The sequence below is a fragment of the Jaculus jaculus genome, chromosome 1 (genome assembly GCF_020740685.1).
Source record: "Jaculus jaculus isolate mJacJac1 chromosome 1, mJacJac1.mat.Y.cur, whole genome shotgun sequence".
Classification (NCBI taxonomy): domain Eukaryota; kingdom Metazoa; phylum Chordata; class Mammalia; order Rodentia; family Dipodidae; genus Jaculus; species Jaculus jaculus.
This window is the reverse complement of record NC_059102.1, coordinates 122,933,107-122,957,302: the sequence shown is the minus strand read 5'-3', so window position 1 is coordinate 122,957,302 and position 24,196 is coordinate 122,933,107. Positions and strand designations below refer to the sequence as shown.

Here is a 24,196-nt window from a genome sequence, read left to right as displayed (position 1 = left end):
GGCCTGGAGAGACAGCTTAGTGGTTAAGGCGCTTACCTGAGAAACCTAAGCACCATGTTCAACTCTCCATATTCCACATTAGCCACATACCCAAGAGTGAGGCAAGCACAAGGTCACACTTGCCCACTAGGTGGCATAAGAGGCTATAGTTTGATTTCAATGGCTGAGGCCCTGGTGTCCCAATTCTCTCTGTCTTTCTTTCTCGCTCTCTCTGTGTCTCAATTTAAAAAAATAATTTTCAGTACCATACATTCACATTCATACTGTATTATGTGTCAGGCTTTATATTTAAATTTTAATTTTTGTAATCCTTGTCATCTGTCCCTTTGTTTGTGCTATCAGAATCCTAGTAGCAAAAAAAAAAAAAAAAATCAGTAATATTTAGAAGAGAGTTACAATATTGCAGAAGAAGAACAGAGGACATAGCATTAACATTAAAAATACAGAGGCTAAGGAGATGTCTCAGTGGTTAAAGGTGCTTGTTTGCAAAACCTGGCAGCCTGGTTTTGATACCCTAGGACCCACATAAAGCCAGATGCACAAAGTGGTGCATGTTACTGGAGTTTGTCTACAGTGGAAACAGGCCCTGGAGCACCTATATTCATTCATTCTCATTCATTTGCTCTAGAACAGGTTGACCTGGAATTTACTATGTAGTCTCAGGTTGGCCTCAAATTCACTGCTCTCTCCTACCTCTGCCTTCTTAGTGCTGGGATTAAAGGCATGTGCCACCACGCCTGGCTCTAATGGTACTTTGGTTGATAGAGTTTCTTTCATTTCCTTTAAGATCTTACTATCAATAATGAGGTTGATACTGAGGATATAAAATGGAGCTCCCAGAACGAACCAGAGTACAATAAACCAGGTACGAATATTGAATCAGTCATTGGCTTTATTAAGGGTTACATTTCTATGATGAAAAGTACCATACATTCACATTGATAGTCTATTATGTTTAAAATTTGATTTTTTTTTGCGGTAGGGTCTCAGTCTGGTCCAGGCTGACCTGGAATTTACTCTGTCATCTCAGGGTGGCCTTGAACTTATGGCAATCCTCCTACCTCTGCCTCCCGAGTGCTGGGATTAAAGGTGTGCGCCACCACACCCAGCTAAAATTTATTTTTATTATTATTATTATTTTTTTTTTTTTTGGTTTTTCAAGGTAGGGTCTCACTCTACCCCAGGCTGACCTGGAATTCACTATAGAGTCTCAGGGTGGCCTCGAACTCACAGCGATCCTCCTACCTCTGCCTCCCGAGTGCTGGGATTAAAGGCGTGCGCCACCACGCCCGGCTAAAATTTATTTTTTAAGCTTACTTGTCATCATTTTATCTGTCCCTTTGTGCTATCATAATTCTATTAGCAAAAAAAAAAGTCAATAATATTTAGAGAGTTACAATATTAGAGAAGAGGAGCAGAGAAGATAGCATTAACATTAAAAATACAGAGGCTGGAAAGACATCTCAGTGGTTAAAGGTGCTTGTTTGCAAAACCTGGCAGCCTGGTTTTGATGCCCCAGTACCCACATAAAGCCAGATTCACAAAGTGGTGCACGTATCTGGAGTTTGTTTGCAATAGCAACAGGCCCTGGAGTACCCATATTCATACATTCTCATTCATTTGCCCTCGAACAGACTGACCTGGAATTCACTACATATTCTCAGGATGGCATCAAACTCACTACTATCCTATCTCTGCCTCCTGAGTGCTGGGACTAATGCATGCACCACAACAACTGGCTCTAATGATATTTTGTTGACAGAGTTTCTTTCATTTCCTTTTAGATCTTACTACCAATAATGAAGTTGTTACTGAAGATATAAAATGGAGGTCCACAGAGATTTTGGCCATTCAAAGCCAGAATGAACCACAGTGCAATGAACCAGGTACAAATATTGAATCAGTTATTGAATTTATCAAGGGTTATGTGTCTATGGTGTGAAAGTCTTCCACATTCACATTTATTGTCTATTAATGAGTCAGATTTTATGCTTAAAATTTGATTTTTGTAATCCTACTTGTTGTCCTTTTGTGTCCTACCAGAATCCTATTAACAAAAAAAAAAAGTCAATAATATTTAGAGGAAAGTTACAATATTGGAGGAGAAGAACAGAGGACATAGCATTAATATTAAAAATACAGGGGCTAAAGAGATGTCTCAGTGGTTAAAGGTGTTTGTTTATAAAGCCTAACGGCCTGATTTTGATACCCCAGTACCCACATAGAGCCAGATGCACAAAGTGGTGCATGTATCTGGAGTTTGTTTGCAGTAGCAACAGGCCCTGGAGCACCCATATTCATACATTCTCTTTCGTTTGCTCTCGAACAGACTGACCTAGAATTCACTGTATATTCTTAGGGTGGCTTCGAGCTCACTGCTATCCTCCTACCTTTGCCTCCTAAATGCTGGGACTAAAGGCATGCATCACCACACCTGGCTCTCATAGTACTTTTGTTGACAGAGTTTCTTTCATTTTCTTTCAGAACTGACTACCAATAATGAAATTAATACTGAGGATATAAAATGGAGACTCACAGAGGTTTTGGCCCTTCAAAGCCAGACTGAACCAGAGTGCAGTGAACCAGGTATGAGTATTGAATCAATCATTGACTTTGTCAAGGTTTACCAATCTATGACACAGAAGTACCATACACTCTTTCTCTCTCTCTGAAAAAAAAAAAAAAAAAAAAAGGCTTAGTGGTTAAGGCGCTTGCCTGAGAAACCTAAGGATCATGTTCAACTCTTCATCTTCCAAATTAACCAGATGGAGAAGAGTGAGGAAAGTGCAAAGTTGCACATGCCCACTAGATGGCAAAAGAGCCTGAAGTTCGATTTCAATGGCCAAGGCCCTGGTGCGCCAGTTCTCTGTCTTTCTCTCTGTGTCTCAAATAAAAATTTTAAATACCATACATTCACATTTATAGTCTATTATGTGTCAGACATTATATTTAAAATTTAGTTTTTGTAATCCTTGTCATCCTTTCATCTGTCCCTTTGTTTGTGCTATTAGAATCCTACTAGCAAAAAAAAAAAGTCAATAATATTTAGAAGAGAGTTACAATATTGGAGAAGAGCAACAGAGGACATAGCATTAACATTAAAAATACAGAGGCTAAGGAGATGTCTCAGTGGTTAAAGGTGCTTGTTTGCAAAACCTGGCAGCCTGGTTTTGATACCCCAGTACCCACATAAAGCTATTTGCATAAAGTCATACATGTGTTTTGAGTTTGCTTGCAATAGACACAGACCCTATAGCACCCATATTCATTCATTCTCATTCATTTGCTCTAGAACAGGTTGACCTGGAATTTACTATGTAGTCTCAGGTTGGCCTCAAATTCACTGCTCTCTCCTACCTCTGCCTTCTTAGTGCTGGGATTAAAGGCATGCGCCACCACGCCTGGCTCTAATGGTACTTTGGTTGATAGAGTTTCTTTCATTTCCTTTAAGATCTTACTATCAATAATGAGGTTGATACTGAGGATATAAAATGGAGCTCCCAGAATGAACCAGAGTACAATAAACCGGGTACGAATATTGAATCAGTCATTGGCTTTATTAAGGGTTACATTTCTATGATGAAAAGTACCATACATTCACATTGATAGTCTATTATGTGTCAAATTTTATGTTTAAAATTTGGTTTTTTTAAGCCTACTTGTCATCATATTATTTGTCCCTTTGTTTGTGCTATCAGAATCCTATTGCCAAAAAAAAATCGTCAATAATATTTAGAAGAAAGCTACAATATTAGAGAAGAGGAGCAGAGAACATAGCATTAACATTAAAAATACAGAGGCTGGAAAATGTCTCACTGGTTAAAGGTGCTTGTTTGCAAAACCTGGCAGCCTGGTTTTGATACCCCAGTACCCACATGAAGCCAGACACACAAAGTGTTGCTTGTATCTGGAGTTTGTTTGCAATAGAAACAGGCCCTGAAGCACCCATATTCATACATTCTCATTCATTTGCTGTAGCCCAGGCTGACCTGGTATTCACTGTATATTCTCAGAGTGGCTTCAAACTCACTACTATCCTCCTGCCTCTGCCTCTTGAGTTCTTGGACTAAAGGCATGCACCACAACATCTGGCACTAATGATATTTTGTTGACAGAGTTTCTTTCATTTCCTTTCAGAACTTACTACCAGTAATGAAATTGTTACTGAGGATATAAAATGGAGGTCCACAGAGATTTTGGCCATTCAAAACCAGGATGAACCAGAGTGCAATGAACCAGGTACAAATATTGAATCAGTTATTGAATTTATCAAGGGTTATGTGTCTATGGTGTGAAAGTCTTCCACATTCACATTTACTGTCTATTATGAGTCAGATTTTATGCTTAAAATTTGATTTTTGTAATCCTACTTGTTGTCCTTTTATGTGTCCTATTAACAAAAAAAAGTCGATAATATTTAGAGGAAAGTTACAATATTGGACAAGAGGAGCAGAGGACATAGCATTAATATTAAAAATACAGAGGCTAAGGATATGTCTCAGTGGTTAAAGGTGCTTGTTTCTAAAACCTAACAGCCTGGTTTTGATACTCCAGTACCCACATAGAGCCAGATGCACAAAGTGGTGCATGTATCTGGAGTTTGTTTGCAGTAGCAACAGGCCCTGGAGCACCCATATTCATACATTCTCTTTCGTTTGCTCTCGAACAGACTGACCTAGAATTCACTGTATATTCTCAGGGTGGCTTGCAGCTCACTATCCTCCTACCTCTGCTTCCTGAGTGCTGTGACTAAGGGCGTGCACCACCACACCTGGCTCTCATAGTACTTTTGTTGACAGAGTTTCTTTCATTTCCTTTTAGAACTGACTACCAATAATGAAATTAATACTGAGGATATAAAATGGATACCCACAGAGGTTTTGGCCATTCAAAGCCAGACTGAACCAGAGTGCAAAGAACCAGGTATGAATATTGAATCATTCATTTACTTTGTCAAGGTTTACCAATCTGTGACACAGAAGTACCATATACTCTCTCTCTCTAAAATAAAAAAAAAAAAAAAAAAAAAAGGCCTGGAGAGATGGCTTAGCGGTTAAGGTGATTGCATGAGAAACCTAAGGACCATGTTCTACTCTCCACATTCCTCATTAAGCAGATGCACTTGAGTTAGGCAAGCAAGAGGTCACACATGCCTGCTGTGTGGCATAAGAGCCTGGAGTTTGATTTCAATGGCTGAGGCCCTGGTGTGCCAATTCTCTCTGTCTTTCTCTGTCTCTCTCTCTGTGTCTCAAATAAAAAAATTTTAAATACCATACATTCACATTTATAGTCTATTATATGTCAGCCTTTATATTTAAATTTTAATTTTTATATTCCTTGTCATCCTTTAATCTATCTGTTTGTTTGTACTATCAGAATCTTGCTACCAAAAAAAGTAAATATTATTTAGAAGAGAGTTACAATATTGGAGAAGAAGAGCAGTGGGCATAGCATTAACACTAAAATACAGAGGCTAAGGATATGTCTCAGTGGTTAAAGGTGCTTGTTTCCAAAACCTGACTGCCTGGTTTTGATACCTCAGTACCCACATAAAGCCAGATGCACAAAGTGGTGCATGTTACTGGAGTTTGTCTACAGTGGAAACAGGCCCTGGAGCACCTATATTCATTCATTCTCATTCATTTGCTCTAGAACAGGTTGACCTGGAATTTACTATGTAGTCTCAGGTTGGCCTCAAATTCACTGCTCTCTCCTACCTCTGCCTTCTTAGTGCTGGGATTAAAGGCATGTGCCACCACGCCTGGCTCTAATGGTACTTTGGTTGATAGAGTTTCTTTCATTTCCTTTTAGATCTTACTATCAATAATGAGGTTGATACTGAGGATATAAAATGGAGCTCCCAGAACGAACCAGAGTACAATAAACCAGGTACGAATATTGAATCAGTCATTGATTTTGTTAAGGGTTACATTTCTATGATGAAAAGTACCAGACATTCACATTGATAGTCTATTATGTGTCAAATTTTATGTTTAAAATTTGATTTTTTAAGCCTACTTGTCATCATATTATCTGTCCCTTTGTTTGTGCTGTCAGAATCCTATTGCCAAAAAAAAATAGTCAATAATATTTAGAAGAGAGTTACAATATTAGAGAAGAGGAGCAGAGAACATAGCATTAACATTAAAAATACAGAGGCTGGAAAATGTCTCACCGGTTAAAGGTGCTTGTTTGCAAAACCTGGCAGCCTGGCTTTGATACCCCAGTACCCACATGAAACCAGACGCACAAAGTGGTGTTTCTATCTGGAGTTTGTTTGCAATAGAAACAGGCCCTGGAGCACCCATATTCATTCATTTCATTCATTTGCTGTAGCCCAGGCTGACCTGGAATTCACTGCATATTCTCAGAGTGGCCTCAAACTCACTACTATCCTCCTACCTCTACCTCTTGAGTGCTGGGACTAAAGACATGCACCACAACATCTGGCTCTAATGGTACTTTTGTTGACAGAGTTTCTTTCATTTCCTTTTAGATCTTACTACCAATAATGAAATTGTTACTGAAGATATAAAATGGAGGTCCACAGAGATTTTGGCCTTTCAAAGCCAAAATGAACCAGAGTGCAGTGAACCAGGTACAAATACTGAATCAGTTACTGACTTTCTCAAGGTGACATGCCTATGGTGTGAAAGTATTACACATTCACATTTATTGTCTATTATGAGTCAGATTTTATGTTTACAATTTGATTTTTGTAATCCTATTTGTTGTTTTTTTATATGTCCTATCAGAATCCTATTAACAAAAAAAAGTCAATAATATTTAGAGGAAAGTTACAATATTGGAGAAGAAGAACAGAGGGCATAGCATTTTTATTAAAAATACAGGGGCTAAAGAGATGTCTCAGTGGTTAAAGGTGTTTGTTTATAAAGCCTAACGGCCTGGTTTTGATACCCCAGTACCCACGTATAGCCAAATACACAAAGTGGTGCATATATATGCAGTTTGTTTGCAGTGACAATAGGCCCTGTAGCACCCACATTCATACATTCTCATTCATTTGCTCCAGTCCTGGCTGACCTGGAATTCACTGTATATTCTCAAAGTGGCCTCAGACTCACTGCTATCCTCCTACCTTTGCCTCCTAAGTGCTGGGACTAAAGGCGTGCACCACCATACCTGGCTCTAATGGTACCTTTGTTGACAGAGTTGCTTTCATTTCCTTTTAGATCTTACTACCAATAATGAAATTGATACTGAGGATATAAATTGGAGGTCCACAGAGATTTTGGCCATTCAAAGCCAAGATGAATCAGAGTCTAATGAACCAGGTACAAATATTGAATCGGTTATTGACTTTATCAAGGGTTGTGTCTGTGTTGTGAAATTATTAAACATTCACATTTGTAGTCTATTATGAATTAGATTTTATGTTTAAAAATGGTTTTTATAATCCTACTTGTCCTTTTATGTGTCCTATCAGAATCCTATTAACAAAAAAAAAAAAATAAGCCAATGATATTTAGAAGAAAGTTACAATATTGGAGAAGAGAAGCAGAGGACATAGCATTAATATTAAAAATACAGGGACTGGGGCTGGAAGGATGGTTTAGTGGTTAAGGCGCTTGCCTGCAAAGCCAATCGAACCCAGGTTCAATTCCCCCGGACCCACGTAAGCCAAATGCACAAGGTGGCACCTATGCCTGGAGTTCATTTGTAGCGGCTGGAGGCCCTGGCATGCCCATTCTCCCCTTCCTCCCTCTCTCTCTTTCCCAATAAATAAAAATATTTAAAAAAAAATAAAATGACTGAAGAGATATATCAGTGGCTAAAGGTACTTGTTTGTAAAGCCTAATGGCTTGATTTTGATAACCCAGTACCCAGGTATAATCAGATACACAAAATGGTGCATGTATCTGGAGTTTGTTTGCAGAAGCAACAGGACCTGGAGCACCCATATTCATTCATTCTTTCTCTGTCTCTCTCATAAATAAAAAATGTCTCCTTATAAAGAAGGTTCTCTCCTTTTCTCAAAAAAAAATATAAAATATACAAATTTTCAAATATAGATCAGGTAAAATTATATATTTTATCTTAGTGTTAGCTTTCCTGTTAATCTTTATTGCACTATAGATTTTTAAATATTTTTATTTATTTGAGAGAGAGACATACAGAGAAAGAGATATAAATGAAAGAGAGAGAGAGTATGTATATGTGTGTGTGTGAATGTGTATGTGCACGCCAGAGCCTCCCACCTCTGCAGAAGAACTCCAGACACATGTGCCACTTTGTGTATCTGGCTTTACATGGGTACCAGGGAATTGAACCCTGGCTGTCAGGCTTTGCTAGCAAGCACCTTTAACTGCTGAACCTCCTCTCCAGTTAAAATTGTAGCTTTTTAATCTCTGCCTTATCATTATTGCATCATTATCTTACTATTTGGAAACTCAGAATCATCTTTTGTCCCAATGTAATGTCAAATGGTATCATTTTTAAAACCATATTGATCAGGCTGTTATTTAGTTATATTTATAATTGATCACATTAATAATCTGTTTGTTAGTTCATTACTTTATTAAAATGACTAAACTATCAATAATGAAGTTCTATTTTTTCAAGCCCATTCTATAAACTTATAACTCTGTGCTAGGGCATATAGAGTTCATTAAAATGAATTACTTTTGTAACACTGCTTAAAATCAACAGAATTCACTATAGAGATTGAAATAGTACTGTCTTCTAAGTACTAACAACATAAGCTGTCATAATAATTAAAATGGTTATTATGCATAAAGCTTTTAGAACTTATCTGACATAAGTGAACTTGGTAAAGTTTAGTTGTCAATTTTTTTTCAAGGCATAGTCTTACTGTAGACCTGAAACTCACTCTGTAACTCCAGGCTGGCCTTGAACTCATGGAAATCTTCCTTCCTCAGCCTCCAGAGAGCTGAACTAAAGACATATGCTATCATGCCCAGCTCTGGTTTTGTTTTTTGTTTGTTTGTTTATTTGTGTTTTTGAGGTAGAGTCTCACATTAGCCTGAGCTGATTTGGAATTCACCATGTATTCTCAGGCTGATGAACTCAAACTCAAACAAACTCACAATGATCCTCCAACCTCTGCCTCCCAAGTGCTGGGATTAAAGATGTGTACCACCACACCTGGCTCAGCTCTGTATTTTTAAAATAATTACCACTAACATAGTTAAGATATCATATGATAAATAGGTAATTCCTTATATAGATAGAAATTTAGGACTGTTATTTTAATATCTCAAGTAACTGGGATTCTTAATGAAATATTTTTTTGCAACAGAATGATTAAATATAACTGTTGTTTACAAAAAGTTATAAATTTGTCTTCAAATGGTATTATATAACTTTTAAATCTTTATATATTCCAGAACAGTTAGAAATGCCACTAGTTAATCTAAGTTTCACAAGGCAAGATTCTTCAGTGAAGTCATTATATACAAGACTGCAAACTTTTCCATTTTCTGCTGTTTGTAAAATGTAAGTAAAGACTATGACTAGTCACAAAGAGGCCAGATCTCACAGTGGTTGATACTGCCTACAAAAGACCTGCATAATACGAGGGCTAAAACAAGATGAAGAAGGACTATAGTTGTAAAGAAGGATCTCAATAGAGGAGATTAATGGGATAGGAGATAAGGAAGGGTGATGGGAGAGGATTATGTTTAGAATACATCGTGTATGTGTAGGGAGATTGTCAATTAGTAGCTTTAAAATTAATAAAAGTTAAACAAGAAAAAGATTATGTCTAGAACTCAAGTTGTAATTCAGAACAGGCAGTTTTTAATGAAATCACTATATAAAGACAATTTCCAAGATGCTTCTTTGAAAAATATCAGATAATACAATGTCATTTTAAGCAGCTAAGGGGCTATATGGATAAATATTTTTACAGGGGGATATACAACACAAGTATTACTGATTTTTGTCTAGAAGGGTACTGACTAGCTTGGTAATATGGATAGATTTTTCTTCCCAAGTCTAAACAAAAAGTCATATGAGTTTGCTATTTTATACTTTGAAACCTGTGGTTTTGGGGTTATAGCCAATCCCTGAGGCACCTCAAGAAAAAATGCCTAAAGCAACTTTTTTTGTCCTAGCGCAAAATGCTTGGTTAGCTTCTCTCTAATGACACTACTCTTTTAAACAGCCATATCCTCATTGTCTACAAATATCAACTCCAGTCTTTTCTGACCAGACTGCATATGTTGCAAATCCTCCCACTACTTCTTTTTAAAAACTTAAAATTTATTTTATTTTATTTATTTATTAGAGACAGAGGAAGAAAGAGAGTGCATTGGCACACCAGGGCCTCTAGCCACTGAAAAAAAAACCCAGATGCATGCACCACCATGTGTATGTGGCTTGTGTGAGATCTGGAGAATTGAACCTGAATCCTTAAGCTTTGCAGGCAAGCACCTTAACCACTAAGCAGTCCCTCCAGCCCCCACTCTGCTTTTTGTTCCAAATTCTCAATATAAACATAGCCAAAAATACCTAGGAATAATCATTTTCTGTGGGTTTTTTTTTTTCTTCATTACTTCAGCCAAATGCCTCATAGAAACAAGTTAAGGAGTGTTGTAGTTTAAATGTATGGCCCCATAGACTCAGTTGTTTTAATAAAATTGAATTTGTACTTTCAACCCCTAGCAGGGAGTCTCCTACAGGGGGTGTGTCACTGAGGCAGATCTGAATTCCAGCCCAAAGGTGTATAGAGTTTTGAGCTTTAGTGATGATGTGCTTGCTTGTGGTGCTGGCTATGTGGTAGTCTCTCCCCCTCTCTCTCTGTCTCTCTTTCCCTCCTTGGATCTGTGAAAGGGAGCCAGCTTCTTCTACCATTAGTGAAACTTCTTCTGGATATGTAAGCTTGAAATAAATTCTGTTCCTCCCCTAAACTATGTCTGGCTGGATGTTTGTCCCAGCAATGTGGAATTGTCTGAGAGGAAAGATTTGTTTTGGCTCGAGGTTCCAGAGAATTCAGTGTCTAGTCACTTGGCCCCATGTACTTGGAAAAGAACATGGGGCAACCTGTAGCCGACTATGACAGAATTTGGTACTAGAGACTGGGATGTTGCTGTGTGATGAATCTGACCATGTGGATTTTGGTCTTTTAGAACTTTTGTGCTAGAGTAATGAGGCAGAACTTGGTATGCACATCTGCAGAAACCTGACAGTGTGTTAAGCCAAATTTTACAGGCTGTTCTGATAAGAGTTTAAAAATTCTAAATGCAGGGCTGGAGAGATGGCCTCGTGATTAAGATGTTTGCCTGCAAAGCCTAAGGACTTTTTTATTTTTGACTCCTCAGATCCCACGTAAGCCAGACACACAAGGTGGCTGAAACATCTTGAATTTGATGATAGTGGCTAGAGGCCCTGGTATACCAATTCTCTATCTCTCTCTTACTCTTGCTATCTCTCATTTTAAAAAGGCCAGTCTTTTGTGGCTTGCCTCAAAAAAAAAAAAAAAAAATGGTGCTAAATGCAGAGAGAATTGTATTGGCTTGTGAACTTTCAAGAGTGAAGAAAAGATAGCAGAAAATTTTGTTGGAACTGGGCTACTGGCATAAAGATTGGCTGTGTTCTGGCCATGCCTAGAGAATTTAAGCAATGTTGACTTTAAAAGTAACACACTGATATGTTTGGTGGATATAGAACTGAAAGATGTATAATTTAAAGTTGGAAAAATCTAAGCAAGTTTAAAGTTACTGGCAGAGAGGCTGATTTTAGATTGATAAAGCTGCTATTGTTAAACAGATTACTATAACCTTTAAGGATGGCCCAACTAGCATACTTTGAAACAATGGAAAAGATGCCTGAGGTGAATTCCACTCAGGAAAGACTGAATACAAACTCTTTTAAAAGGAAATAATTGAAAGGAAGTAACTCCTCACTCTTCAAGGTCATGATTTATATCTTCGCTGGATTAGCAAAATGGCTGAGTTTTTTTTTTCCCCCCTCCCAAGGCAGGGTCTCACTCTAGCTCAGGCTGACCTGGAATTCACTATGTAATCTCACGGTGGCCTCGAACTCATGATGATCCTCCTACCTGTGCCTCTCAAGTGCTGGGATTAAAGGTATGTGCCACCACGCCCAGCTTAAAATGGCTGTGTTGTTGCATACCTGATACTGGTTTTGGAAGCATGAAAAATGCATACAAATGGGTCATGAAGTACACACAGTTCCAATAGCTGATGTTGAGAAGCAGATGGGAAATGGGGTTGAAATAAACCCTTATTAGAGGCCAGTGAGGCCATTGCAAAATGGAGCATAGTTTGTAATGGAGATGTGAAGATAGATGTACCAGGACTGTGCAAATGCTACCATGGAGCACTATTGACTCAAGATAAGGTTTTCCCCTGACCACTCAGCCCAGCTGGAGGGATGGAGATAGAAATTCCAGAGACTGCCATCTGTGGTTATGGATGTTGAACTTGAAATACGAATTCTTGATATTCACTGAATGGTTATTGATTTTTTACATTGGTCTCGTCAGTCCTTGTTATGCCTTATTGCAATGGAAATGTTTATTCTGTTCCATTATGTGTTGGAAGTATATAACTTGCTTTGATTTTACATGACTCATAGCTAAGAGAAAGTTTTAAATCTCAGATGAGGATTGGGACTTTGGACCATTGTTAAAATTGGTAAAGACGGGCTGGAGAGATGGCTTAGCAGTTAAGCACTTGCCTGTGAAGCCTAAGGACCCTGGTTCGAGGCTTGATTCCTCAGAACCCATGTTAGCCAGATGCACAAGGGGGTGCATACATCTGGAGTTCATTTGCAGTGGCTGGAGGCCCTGGTGCACCCATTCTCTATATATCTGCCTCTTTCTCTCTGTCTGTCGCTCTCAAAGAAACAAATTTTAAAAAGTTAGTAAAGACTATAGGGACCTTTGAACTTGGGCTGAATACAGTTTGCAACGTGAGATGGTTCTGAATCTGTGGAGGCCAGGGGAAGAATGTGGTAGTTTTGAATGTGTGGCCTGGCCCCATAGTCTCATGTGTTTTATTAAAATTGAGTTTGTGGGCTGGAGAGATGGCTTAGTGGTTAAGCTCTTGCCTGTGAAGCCTAAGGACCCTGGTTCGTGGCTTGATTCTCCAGGACCCATGTTAGCCAGATGCACAAGAGGGCGCACGCGTCTGGAATTCATTTGCAGTGGCTGGAAGTGTGCCCATTCTCTCTCTCTCTCTCTGTCACTCTCAAATAAATAAATAAAACTGAACAAAAAGAAATTTTTTTAAATTGAGTTTGCAGGCTGGAGAGATGGCTTGGTAGTTAAGGCACTTGCCTCCAAAGCCAAAGGTTCTATTTTGCAAAACCCTCATAAGCAAGAGGCACAAACTGGTGCATGCATCTGAATTCATTTGCAGCTTCTAGAGTCCCTGGCCCCACTCATTCTCTCTCTCTTAAATAAATGGCAGTAAAATATTTTTTAAAAATTGAGTTTGCAAAGCTGGGTGTGGTGGTGCACGCCTTTAATCCAAGCACTTGGGAGGCAGAGGTAGGAAGATTGCTGTGAGTTCAAGGCCACCCTGAGACTCCATAGTGAATTCCAGGTCAGCCTGGGCTAGAGACCCTACCTCGAAAAACAAAACAACAAAAAAAGTGAGTTTTCAGTTTCAGCTCCTAGAAAGCAGACTCCTACCATAGTGTTCCACTTGGGCAGATCTGAATTCCAGCCCAAAGGTATATAGAGGGAGTTGTGAGCTCTGGCAGTATGCTTGCTTACGGTACTGGCTATGTGGTGATCTCTCTCTCTCTCTTCCTCTCCTTGGAACCGTGAAAGAGAGCCATCTCATTCCACTATTGATGGAACTTCCTCTGGATATTTAAGCTTGAAATAAATTCCTTTCCTCCCTGAAACTGTGTCTGGTTTGGAAGTTCATTTCAGCAAGGTGGAACTGTTACAAAAAGAAGGAAGGATTTATTTTGGCTCAAGGTTTAATTACTCCTACTTGTCTATAAGATACAGAGATGGTTAATCTTTTTTAAGAAATCTCTTTTATGTATTTTTTGATTGATGTATGTCATCAAATTCAAGAGAGAGAGACTGACTATGGGTGTGCCAGGGTCTCCAGCCACTGCAAATGAACTCCATATGCATGTGCCCCATTGTGCATCTGGCTTACGTGGGTCCTGGAGCCACACATGTTTGGAGAAAATATGTAACAGAAGCAGGGGTATATAGCTGAGGAGACCTCTTTGCTTCATAGTTGACCAATGAGCAGATAATGGAAATATCAGTTCTCACTGGCATTCTTGTTTCTTTATATTCTTTTAGGGGGACCTAGATTATAGGATGGTGGCACCTACAACTCTTACTCAATTAATGAAAATTTACACACATACCTGAGTGTGCCTCACCAAGCTAGGTTGTCCTAAATCTCATCAATTATGATTCACCACACTGGGGCTTGAGAGATGGCTTAGTGGTTAAGGTGTCTGCCTGCAAAGCCAAGGATCCTGGCCTTATTCTCCAGGACCCACATAAGCCAGATGCACAAGGGGGTGCATGCATATGGAGTTTGTTTGCAGTGGCTGGAGGTCCTGGCACACCCATACTCTCCCTCTCTCTGCCTCTTTTTATCAAATAAATAAATAAAATATATTTTTAAAAAAGATTAACCAAAGCTGGGCATGGTGGCGCACACCTTTAATCCCAGCACTCAGGAGACAGAAGTAGGAAGATCACCGTGAGTTCAGGGGCATGTGTATCTGGAGTTCATTTGCAGTGGCTGGAGGCCCTGGCATGCCCATTCTCTCTCTCTCTCTCTCTCTCTCTCTCACTCCATCCCTTCTGTCTCAAATAAATAAATAAAGTGTATTTTTTAAAAAATTGTTAAGAAAAACATTCAGTATTATTAATGAATTAAACTTTAACTCTTTTTCAGTAGTTTGCTTGCTGCTGGAGAATTGGCTAATAAATATTGTATGTTATGGCAACTGGGAAGCTGCAGAAACTCTTGGGTTTCATTTTTGCTTACAGGTAAAGAGTTATTCTGAATGGCAAATAGAATGTAGAGGTGAAAACATACAATAGGTGCAAATGTGGGATATTTTTCTTCTGACATTTCTTTTTTTGTGTATGGATATGTGTGGTGCTGTGCATGTGTATATACATGTTTGTATGTATGTGGATGTATGTGTGTATGTGCATATGGAGGTAAAAGGTTGGCATTAGGGGTTATCCTTAATTTCTCTCCACCTTATTCTTTGAGAGAGGGTGTCTTCCTGAATCTAGAGCCAGTTCAGTTAGACCAGTAAGCCCCAGGGATTCCCTGTATCTGCCTTCCCAGTAATGGGAGTGCAGTTTCATAACACTTTGCCTGACATTTTATGTTAGAACTAGGGATCTGCACTCAGATCCTTATGCTTATGTGGCGGCAAGCATTTTACCCACTGAGTCATTTCCTCAGTCCTTCTTTGGCCACTTTATAATACAAATATTATCTTTTAGAGATTCCTTATATAAATTCAAGAGTATCTGACAAGATCTTGGTCTTGCTGGTTTTCTGGTAATTCCTATTTGAGAAGAAAAGAAACAAAAAGATACAGGCAGGTTGCAGTCAGCTTTATGTTGCTGAGAGAAAACACCTGACCAAGAGCAGCTTCTGGGAGAAAAGGGTTTATTTTCGCTTGTGGAGTTGAGGGGAAGCTCCAAGACTGCAGAAGAAACCAAAGACACAAGCAAAGGGTGGACATCCCCTGTTGGCCAACATCAGGTGGACAACAGCAGCAGGAGGGTGTGCCAAACTCTGGCAGGGGGAAGCTAGCTATAACACCCATATGCCCACCCCCAATAACAAGAAACCCCAAACTGCCACCAGCTGGGGACTTAGCATTCAGAACATATAAGTTTATGAGGGACACCTGAATCAAACCACCACAAGGTGGTGCTTAAAAGACTCCTACAAATATAATTGGTATTTCTTAGTCTGTGAATTTATTGTAAAAATTCCACATAGCTAATATAAAGCACAATTTTAAAGTTTTTAGTTTTTCAAACTATCTAAGAGTAGTTTAAAACATTTTTTGTTCTTTTCAAGGTAGGGTCTCACTGTAGTCCAGGCTGACTTAGAATTCACTATGTAGTCTCAGTGTGGCCTCAAACAGCAATCCTCCTACCTTGGCCTCCCAAGTGCTGGGTTTAAAGGTATGCACCACCATGTCCAGTTTAGAGCATTTTTTTTTTTTTTTTTTTTTTTTTTTTTGGTTTTTCGAGGTAGGGTCTCACTCTGGCTCAGGCTGACCTGGAATTCACTATGTAGCCTCAGGGTGGCCTTGAACTCGTGGCAATCCTCCTACCTCTGCCTCCCGAGTACTGGGATTAAAGGCGTGCGCCACCACGCCCGGCTAGAGCATTTTTTAAAAATTCACTTATACTTTAATAAAATAATTTTGCCAGGCGTCGTGACGCATGCTTTAATTCCAGCACTCGTGAGGCAGAGGTAGGAGGATTGCCTGAGTTTGAGGCCACCTTGAAACTACATAGTGAATTCGAGGTTAGTCTGGGCTAGAGTGAGACCCTACCTCTTAAAACAAAACAAAAATAATAATCTTGAGTTGAATAAATCCCTCTGAGGCTTGTTTTCTGAATGTATGTCTATACAAAACACATGCAGATGTTCATGGCAGCTTTCTTTATTTGTAAAATCCCCACACTAGAAGCAACTCACATGTCCATGAACAAGTGAATGTATAAATTGAGCAGTTCTCACTAAGGAAAAGAAGTGAACTATCCCTCTTACACATTTCTTAAATAACAAAATCTTAGAATTGGAAAACTGTTTATTGAGTGCCAGGGACTAGTGCTAAGAAGGTAAGTACGAAGGCACCTACAAGGATCCTGTGCCGTTGGCTTATCACTGATCAGTATACTGAGGGCGATGAGAGAATGCTCAAATACATATATGTGATAAAACTGCAAAGAACTTGTCAAATATACCCACATGTGAATAGGCAAAACTTAGATAATTTGAGCTAAATTGGTGGATTGTTACAGTGTCATGTCTTAGAGACGCTATTACAGTGTAATTTTCCAAAATGTTCCCATCAGAGAAAGCCAGACGAAGTATGTAAGAGATATTTGTATTGTTTTTTAAAATTATATATGAATCTGTAGTTATTTCCATCTAAAATTTTCACACAGCAATATGGATGATTCTCAAAATAATTATGCTGAATGAAAAAAAATTGACCAAAAGCAGAATCCATACAGTATCATTTCACTTTCTTAAACTTCTGCAAAAAAAATAATAACATGCAGTTTAATCTACAACAGCAGGAAACAGAACAGTGGGATGGGAACTGGGGAGGGTTAGAAAGTAGAATTATAAACAAGCATGAAATGCTGGAAGGATTATAGATGTGATTGTGGTAATGAATTCATGATTATATGCATAAAGCAGTGATTAAGTTATTTCCTCTAAATATATTCACTTTGTTGCACATCTCTCATACCTGAATAAAGCTAGTGAAATAATATGTAAGTGGATTTTTTTAGGGATTACTTAAGAATCATGCATATAAAATACTTAGCACAATGTCAGATTTTTTAGTAACAATTACTGCTATTAGTACTATTACATGTCTGTTTAATTTTTACTATTAATACTGTTGTTGTTTATGGACAGCACCATGCCAAAATTAGTATTTCAAACTTTATAATTTTAATTTTGGGTGAATTATTACAAAGCAAATAATAATAAGTAGCATGCTGCTTCATTTTCTCTATATGCTGTAATTTCTCCTTTTAGACTAAGAACATAGTAAGCTCTGTACTATAACATCTAAGATGATATTTACCATATACTGTGAGCAAATATATCTTATTTAGGCTTATTATGAGTTAGAATTTATAATATAATAAATTTTATAGTCTTCAAAATATTATCAAGTATATTTAATGTGTTTGAATGTAAAATGCCCCACAAAGCCTAGTGTTTGTGATTAAGCCTTATACTCAATCCCCAGCTGGTAGAGCCTTTGGGAAGTGGAGCCATGCTAGAGGAGGTGTATTATTGGGAATGGACCATGAGCTTATTAGCCCTACTGAGTGTACACTAGCTCACTCACTCTTGCTAATACCTCCCAGCTGATGTGACAAGATGTGATCCCCAGCCTCTGCTGTGCTATATTTTGCCTACTGTGATGAAAACTCCCCATAAGACTGTAAGCCTGAAATAAGCCATTTCCTCCCATAAGCTGTTTGGGTGTTTTGTCCTAGCAACGAGAAGGTAGCTTTTACACTTAGTAATTTAAAAATGTCAAAATATGGTCTGTTCTCCTACTAAGTATAGCATAATTTCAACTTCTTGATAGCTCCAAAATAAACTGCTTATATAATTTCTATTATAGTAACATGGAGTTTTACAAATATTAGCATTTTGAAAACAAAATATTAGATAAAATTTCAAGTTTCACTTTTTTATTTTTTGTGTGTATGCGTATTTGCATGTGTATAGGGGTATACGTGTGTGTGTGTGTGTGTGTGTGTGTGTGTGTGTGTGTGTGTGTAGTCAGAGTTTGACAGAGTATCTCCTTTATTGCTCTCCCTTTTATTTACTGAGGCAAGGCCTCTCACTTGAACCCAGAGTGTACCAGTTCAGCTAGTCTAGCTAGCCAGCTTGCCCAGGGGATACACTGTCTCTGCCTTCTAAGTGCTGGGATTACAGGTGGGTTTTAACTACTAATGTTTACATGTTTGCTGGGGATCCAAACTCCAGTCCTTCCATTTATGCAGCAAGCATTTTATCCACTGAGCTATCGTCCTAGCCTTTCACTTTCTTCTAATATGTGCAAATATATTTCAATGAGAAAATTCAAGCCAGGTGTGGTGGTGCACATTTTTAATCCTACCACTCGAGAGGCAGAGATAGGAGGATCACATGAGTTCAAGGCCACCTGAGACTACTTAGTGAATTCCACGTCAGCCTGGGCTACAGTAAGGCACTACCTCAAAAAACAAAAAACAACAACAAAAATCCAGTGTGATTTTGTTAATTGTGTTTTTCATTTGTTTTGTCCTGGTGTTTTTGTTTGTTTGATTTGAAGTGCCAAGAATTCAAGAACCCAGTGATCAATATTCACTTACAGATATAAGAAATATCTTTTCTATCAAAGAAGACAGCCTTGTGATTAATCCTGTGAAAGCAAAGTGGTGGAAACAAGCAAGACTATGTCCAGTAATAACAGAGACTCTGGAGCATCTGAAGGCATACTTGAGTCATCATCACCTATCTTCTAAGACTAAGCTGGAGGTATTTTTGCCTTCAAAAGTGCTTCAGTTAGACTGTAAGTACAAAATAGTAAACACAACTGGTGTGAACATTTCATAATGAAGAAACATTCAGCATTGGTTTCTTTTCTATGATAAGGAAATTATTAACTAAAGTCTAGTATCCAATATTCACTGTAGTTCTGCCAAAATTTATGACTTTTGGCTTTTCTGTGCCCCATTTTTTTTTTTTTCTTTTTGTTTGGTTTTTTGAGGTAGGGTTTCACTCTAGTCCAGGCTAACCTGGAATTCACTACATAATCTCAGGGTGGGCTCGAACTCAAGGCAATCCTCATACCTCTGCCCGAGTGCTGGGTTTAAAAGCATGTGCCACCATAGCTGGCCTGTGCCCAATTTTCGTCCTGGGAAAAAAATGAAGACATTTGATTATGATTTTAGGATTATTCTGACCTAAAATTCTAAAAAAATCTTGAGCCATTTTCCATTAAAGTGACTTTGTTTCCTTGTATTAATTTTCACATGCAGGAACAGTTTCTGTCCATATCAGCCTAGGCACAAATCAGCATTTTCAATAGTTTAATTTTTAAGCTGACAGCTACACTTTGGCGGATATTCAATAACACTTTACCTATCTGCTTCAGTAAAAATTCTTACTTTTTTTTTTACTAAAATGTTTACTAATTTGTCATTTTTATGCAAATTCAGTGCACAGGTTTGGTTGTTACAAAGCATATTTGCCCTGAGTTATACCTTTTTGACATATGTGCATATTCTTTTAAAAATAAGTTTCTGCAATAAGTAGTAAATTTCAATCTAAGAGGATTTGGGGAAACTTGTAGTTCATTATAGTGTAATAAATATATTTAAAGCTGAATTTTAGAAATTACTATCTTGGGATATTTGGTATAAAAAGACAAGGAATTAGAATACGAATTATTATCAGCAGAATGTGTTTTAAAGACAGAAGATAGAGTGCTTGGTGGTAGAAATGAGAATAGATAAGCAGATGATACAAAGCAAATATTTCCAGTCCATCCTAGCCCTACATACAAGGTTATTCATAGTGGGATAAAAAATTTTTCTTTTTGGTTTTTCGAGGTAGGGTTTCACTCTAGCTCAGGCTCTCCTGGAATTCACTATGTAGTCTCAGGGTGGCCTCAAACTCACGGTGATCCTCCTACCTCTGCCTCCCTAGTGCTGGGATTAAAGGTGTGCACCACCATGCCCAGCTTGCGATAAAAATTTTAAAAGATTAGAACAGGTTGCTAAAAAGAAACTGTCTTAGGGAAAAAAAGAAAAAAGACTTCTGTAGACTCTTTAAATATCTATATATGTAGTATCGATCTATAAAAATATGTAAAGTGTTAGATGTAACAAATCTGAGGTTATAGTAGAACATACTCACTTTGACATCCAGTAGAATTTTTTTTTCTGTTCAGTTCTCTTTTTTTAATTTTTATTAGCATTTTCCATGATTATAAAAAATATCCCATGTCAATTCCCCCCCCCACTTTCTCCTTTGAAATTCCATTCTCCATCATATTACCTCCCCATTAGAATTATTATAGTATGATTCTTTTCAAAGATATTTTTATTTATTTGAGGTGGGGATACAGAAAGAGAGAATGGCATGCCAGGGCCTTCAGTCACTGCAAATGAACTCCAGATGCATGTACCACTTTGCACAGCTGGCTTATGTTGGTACTGGGGAATTGAACCTGGGTCCTTAGGCTTTGTAGGCAAGTGCTTTCACTGCTAAGCCATCTCTCCAGCCCCTATAATATGATTGTCAATTTCAAACAAACAAACAAACAAACAAAAAAAAAAACAGTTGGGCTGGAGAGATGGCTTAGCGGTTAAGCGCTTGCCTATGAAGCCTAAGGATCCCGGTTCGAGGCTCAGTTCCCCAGGTCCCACGTTAGCCAGATGCACAAGGGGGCGCACGCGTCTGGAGTTCGTTTGCAGAGGCTGGAAGCCCTGGCATGCCCATTCTCTCTCTCCCTCTATCTGTCTTTCTGTCTGTGTCTGTTGCTCTCAAATAAATAAATAAATAAAATTAAAAAAAAAAAACAGTAACTGTCTAGATTGCATAGCCAAGTTTTCAAAGTAAGGATATTAAAAAGATAATTGTAGATTAAAATGATCAGAAATATGAAATAATTAACAATTCTATTAACCTGCTAACCAAATTATCTTTAGAAAAAACTCAAGGGTTGCAAATAGGTATCATTGAGACTGTCTTAAAGTCTAGGCATTCTTGATTCCTGAAGTGCTTTAATTACTTAATAACACTTAACTTTTGAGAGATTTCACATATTGATCTCTGTGTTGTTTATATTTAAAATCTAAGAACTAAACTCAGTTTCACATAGGGTAACAATTAACTAACACCCTTAGTAGCTCTCCACTTTAAACAGACTGTGCACTGTAGTTTTCCACACTCACAAATCGAGGCCATGTGTAGTTGTCACTTACTCTTGCACTTTTCTGTTGATATTTAGTGTGGCTAAATGGAAAGTAAAATGTTCTTATATCAATATCTGTAATAATAGCAAAAGCAAAAACCTAATAGACCACATTTTGTGAACATAATCCAAACTTTACCTTTTAAAATATGATTAAAGCACTAGCCATACACTTTACTCATTGACATTAGTCCTATAGACACATTTTTTTCAAATCATCTATATGATAAACTTTACCCATCTATTGATACAGTTTGACACATTTTTTATTAACAACTTCCATGATTATAAAAAATATCTCATGGTAATACTCTCCCTCCCCCCACTTCCCCCTTTGAAACTCCATTCTCCATTATATCCCCTCCCTCTCTCAATCAGTCTCTCTTTTTATTTTGATGTCATGATCTTTCCCTCCTATTATGATGGTCTTGTGTAGGTAGTGTCAGGTACTGTGAGGCCATGGATATCCAGGCCATTTTGTAGTTTAATGCATTATGACAAGTACATACACCCATATTACCACCACAGCTAAAGATAACAATGTTTTAATCACAGAAAGTTTTCTTGTGCCCTTTTAATCATTTTTCTCTGTATCATTCGTCTTCACCAGCATTCACCCTTGCTTTTAGCAACTCTAGCTCTACTTTTATCACTGGAAATTGGTTTTCCCTGTTCTAGAACTTCATAGAATCATGAATGTATGATGGACTATTTTGTGTCTGGGCTTCTCAACTCAGCATAACATTTTTGAGACTCATCCATGCTGTATGTATCACTAGTTCATGTCTTTTATTGATATGCAACTTTTTATTGTAAGGCTATACAAGAATTTGTATATCACCTCCCTAGGATTTGTTTCCCAGTTCTTTTATTATTGTGAATAAAACTTCTTTTATAAAGCTGGGCATGGTGGTGCATGCCTTTAATCCCAGCACCCAGGAGGCAGAGGTAGGAGGATTGCCATGAGTTTGAGGTCACCCTGAAAATACAGAGTTAATTCCAGATCAGCGAGAGTGAGACCCCCATCTTGAAAAAAAAAAACACAACTTTTTTATATTTATTTATTTGAGAGAGAGGATAGGCATGCCAGAGCCTCTAGCTATTGCACATGAACTCCAGACTCATGTGCCACCATGTGCATCTGGCTTTTCATAGGTTCTGGAGAATTGAACCTGGGTCCTTAGGCTTTGCAGGCAAGTGCCTCAACCACTAAGCCATCTCTCCAGCCCTAAAACGTCTTATTTAGGAGTCTGTTATCATTTTTTTGGAATGAATAGTAGTAGAATTAGTGAGTCTTATGGTAGGTGTATATTTACTGTTACAAGAAATATTAAGTTCTCCAGAGTTATTCCACCATTTTACATTACCATCACTGATGTGTGAGAGGTCCAGATTCCCTGTATCCTTGTTAACACTTGATAGCAGGCATTTTAATGGGCATGTGTAATACTCTAGGGTTTTATTTTGCATTTCTTTAATGACTGATGGAGATGATCTTTATTTACATTCTCTTTGGCCTTTTGTATATCTTTTTTTTAAAAAAAAACAACTAGCGACTTTATTGTCATAGAACTTAAAATGTAATTTAAAGGATAGAATTCAATTCTATTTAAAATATTTTAATTTATTTATTTGCAAGTAGAGAGGGGGAAAGAGAAGGAAGAGAGAGAGAGAGAGCAGGTGCATGGTTGTGCCAGGGCCTCTTGCCTCTGCAAGTGAACTCTAGATGTGTGTGTGCCAGATTGTGCATTTGGCTTATGTAGGGTACTGGAGAATTGAACTCAGGCCATCTGGCTTTGCAAACAAGTACCTTTAACCACTGAGCCATTTCTCTGGCCACAATTGTTGTTTCTTTTTGTGTTTTTTGGGCGGGGGGAGGGTTTTGAAGTAGAGTTTCATTCTAGCCCAAGCTGACCTAGAATTCACTATGTTGTCTCAGGGTGGTCTCAAACTCATGAAGATCCTCTTACCTTTGCCTCCCAAGTGCTGGGATTAAAGGCATGCACCACCATGCCCTGCTCTGAAGTTGTTTTTAATATAATCAGAATGATACAGTCATCATCACAAACTATTTAAAACCACTTCTCACCCTTAAAAGAAGTCTCACATTCATTAGAAATCACTGCCTATTTTTCCCAGTTGTGGAATCATAATGGAGCTTGTTGGTTTCATGAGATCCAGTGATTCTCTAGTCTCTGCTCCCCACAGGACTTGAGTTACAGTCATATGTGGTCATGCCCAGCTATTCTTATTTCTATGGAGCTGCCTCTTCTCAACATTCATTGTAAATGGAAACCATAAAATATATGGCGTACTGTGACTAGCTTCCTTCATTTAACATATTTTCATGTTGTAGGATTTATATTACTCAAATCTTTTGCTAACTTTTTAATTGGGCTGCTCTTTCAATATTCAGTTATGAGAGCTTTTAAAACATCTTGGATGTGGAGAAATGGCTTAGCAGTTAAAGTACATGCTTTTGAAGCTTAAGGTCCCA

At 38.1% G+C, this 24,196-nt stretch overlaps 1 protein-coding gene across 1 annotated transcript in view; it reads left to right on the top strand.

Annotated features, from left to right (window-relative positions):
* Positions 1-24,196, top strand: part of Shoc1 (shortage in chiasmata 1) — a 104,276-nt gene that overhangs the window by 26,705 nt on the left and 53,375 nt on the right. The window contains exons 9-11 of the mRNA XM_004657009.2: positions 9,369-9,477; positions 14,889-14,983; positions 19,051-19,290. Of these exons, the coding sequence (XP_004657066.2) occupies positions 9,369-9,477; positions 14,889-14,983; positions 19,051-19,290 (444 nt within the window). The remainder of the gene's footprint in view (positions 1-9,368; positions 9,478-14,888; positions 14,984-19,050; positions 19,291-24,196) is intronic.